This window comes from Propithecus coquereli, unplaced genomic scaffold, assembly GCF_000956105.1.
Source record: "Propithecus coquereli isolate 6110/MARCELLA unplaced genomic scaffold, Pcoq_1.0 Scaffold479, whole genome shotgun sequence".
Classification (NCBI taxonomy): Eukaryota; Metazoa; Chordata; class Mammalia; order Primates; family Indriidae; genus Propithecus; species Propithecus coquereli.
In genome coordinates, this window is record NW_012150607.1 from 551919 (window position 1) to 554551 (window position 2633).

The 2633-nt window shown below is 43.4% G+C and overlaps 1 protein-coding gene across 1 annotated transcript in view; it reads left to right on the plus strand.

Moving 5' to 3' along the window:
• Nucleotides 1–1339, plus strand: part of LOC105819299 (UDP-glucuronosyltransferase 2B17-like) — a 53354-nt gene extending 52015 nt beyond the window's left edge. Inside the window, exon 6 of the mRNA XM_012655504.1 lies at nucleotides 1060–1339. Coding sequence (XP_012510958.1) covers nucleotides 1060–1339 — 280 coding nt within the window. The remainder of the gene's footprint in view (nucleotides 1–1059) is intronic.
• The last annotated feature ends 1294 nt before the right edge of the window (nucleotides 1340–2633 follow it).

Here is a 2633-nt window from a genome sequence, read left to right on the forward strand (position 1 = left end):
TGAATTTTTCTTCCAATTCCTGGATTTTTTTTGTGGTTTCCTTGTGATGATTATCCATTTTTCCTTGGATATCATTGAGCTTACTTATAATCCATGTTTGGAATTCTTCTTCTGTCATTTTAGTATTCTGGACCTGGTTAGTGTTCATTACTAGAGAGCAAGTGTTCCTCTTTGGGGGTGTGCTTTCCATTTGATTTTTCATACTTCCAGAAATCTTTCACTAGGTCCTTCCCATCTGGATCCGCTGTTACTTTTGTTTTGTTCTGCCTCTAGAGGGAGCCGCTAGTATGTTGTCCACAGCTCTCTTGATGGGAGGGGTTACTTGGGGAGCTTGTTTTGGTCCCTTGCTGGGCTTTCTCTGTTGATAGCTGATCGGAGGCAGAAATGCAATGGTACCGGGTGACCTGAACCAGTCTGGCGAGGAAAGTCACTGGGCTGTCAGCTATTGGTCAGTGCCAAATCCCCAGGGACTGGCGCTTGTCGCAGAGTGGGAGTGGCTATGTCTCTCTGTATACCATGGAGTACTATTCAGCTTTAAGAAACAATGGTGATATAGCACCTCTTGTATACTCCTGGATACAGCTGGAACGCATTCTACTAAGTGAGGTATCCCAAGAATGGACAAACAAACACCACATGTACTCACCATCAAACTGGTATTAGCTGATCAACATCTAAGTGCACATGTAAGAATGACATGTATTAGATGTTGCGCAGGGGGAGGTGGGGGGGGAAGGAGGGGACGGGCATATGCACAAACAATGAGTGCGATGCGCACCTCCGGGGGAATAGACACACTTGAAGCTCGGACTTGGGGGGGAGGGAGGGTAAGGGCATCATATGTAACCTAATCATCTGTACCCCCATAACATGCTGAAATAAAAAAAAAACAAACACACACACACACACAAAAAAATGATGTTCAAATTTCTGTCAAGTTTATGGCATTTACTTTCAATCACTTGTATGACACTTTTCAAAAATCTTTCATGAATTTGACATGTTTAGCCAATAAACTTACTGTCAGTGTTGGAATCTTTATGTTGTTTTTTTTTCCAGGTACAAAGAAAATGCTATGAAATTATCAAGAATTCAACATGATCAGCCAACAAAGCCCCTGGATCGAGCAGTCTTCTGGATCGAGTTTATCATGCGCCACAAAGGAGCCAAACACCTTCGAGTTGCAGCCCACGACCTCACCTGGTTCCAGTACCACTCTCTGGATGTGATTGGGTTCCTGCTAGCCTGTGTGGCAACTGCTATATTCATCATCACAAAATGTTGTCTGTTTTTCTGCCAGATATTTGCTACAGCAGGAAAGAAGAAAAAAAGGAAATAATTAGATCTAGGCTTGAATCTTCAGTCCTTGAAAGATGGGACTCCTTCAGTTTATTCACACAAGAAGAGATTGTGATGTAAGATTCCCTTCCTCCTGTGACCACTTGACTTTTCACAATTTAGTTTGTCAAATCAAAGTTTGTTTATAAAAAAATTAATACTTCTTTAAAAGTTAGAAATATTTTATGGTGAAGAGAAAAGAAAACCTGGGGGAAAATGAAAAAAATTAAACACAATATGGGTTTACATAGACATGTACTATTCTAATTTAGAAATTATACCAAATGTAGTTGTTAAACTTTACCATTTACATGTTGTACATGAACAGAAGACCATCAAGCTAGCCAGTCACAGTATTAATATTGTTTTGTAAAAGTTCAGAATTCTTTACTTCATTTTGGTATAGTACTCGGCAGTTTTGACTTCTGTTGAAAACTATTCAATAATTAGAATTGCATATAAACATATATTAGAAAGGGAGGGGAATAGTTGGCCATCTGAGACATGGGTCACCAGATCGTCTAAATAGAAGAATAAGTTTCAACTTATTTGAAAGAAGAAAGGTTCAAGGAAGAGAGCACAGCCCAGGTGAAATATGTGGGAAAGGTACCAGAACCCACCGTTATTGGAGATCACACAGGAAGAAGTTGTGGAGGAGAACCAAAAAGAGAAAAGTTTTGGCAGAGTCTAACCCTGAGGGATTCAGCGCCTGGTGAAAGAGGCAGGTGCGAGTGTTTACTTTCCCTCCCCTCACATCAGTGGCAGTCTTCCACCTCCCAATCCGTCGGAGAACCCTTCTACCCTGACAAATCCGGACACTGCTGCCATCGCTGAACTGAGGGCTTCCTGGGAGCAGACCAGTGGGCTGTGGGCCCATGTAGGGCTCCTTCCCCCACCTCATGCTCCATCTGAGATGGCAGGTGCCATAGTGCCTGCACACAGGCCCGGCGCCTCTATCCTGTGGGAAAAGTCACAATCCCTCTACCTCCCTTTTACTGGATCCCACACCAACATTCTCAAGAACCCATCTGGACTGAGATAAAGCCAAAGGAACAGGGAGATAGATGCAGGAAAGCATCAGTATTCCTGGAGTTTTGAACCATAGGACAAGCTGCTACAAGGGGACTGGGAAGTGCCACAATTGCTTTTTAAGGACAGAGGAAGGCCGGGCACGGTGGTCACGCCTATAATCCTAGCTCTCCAGGAGGCCGAGGCGGGCGGATTGTTTGAGCTCAGGAGTTCGAAACCAGCCTGAGCAAGAGCGAGACCCCCGTCTCTACTAAAAATAGAAAGAA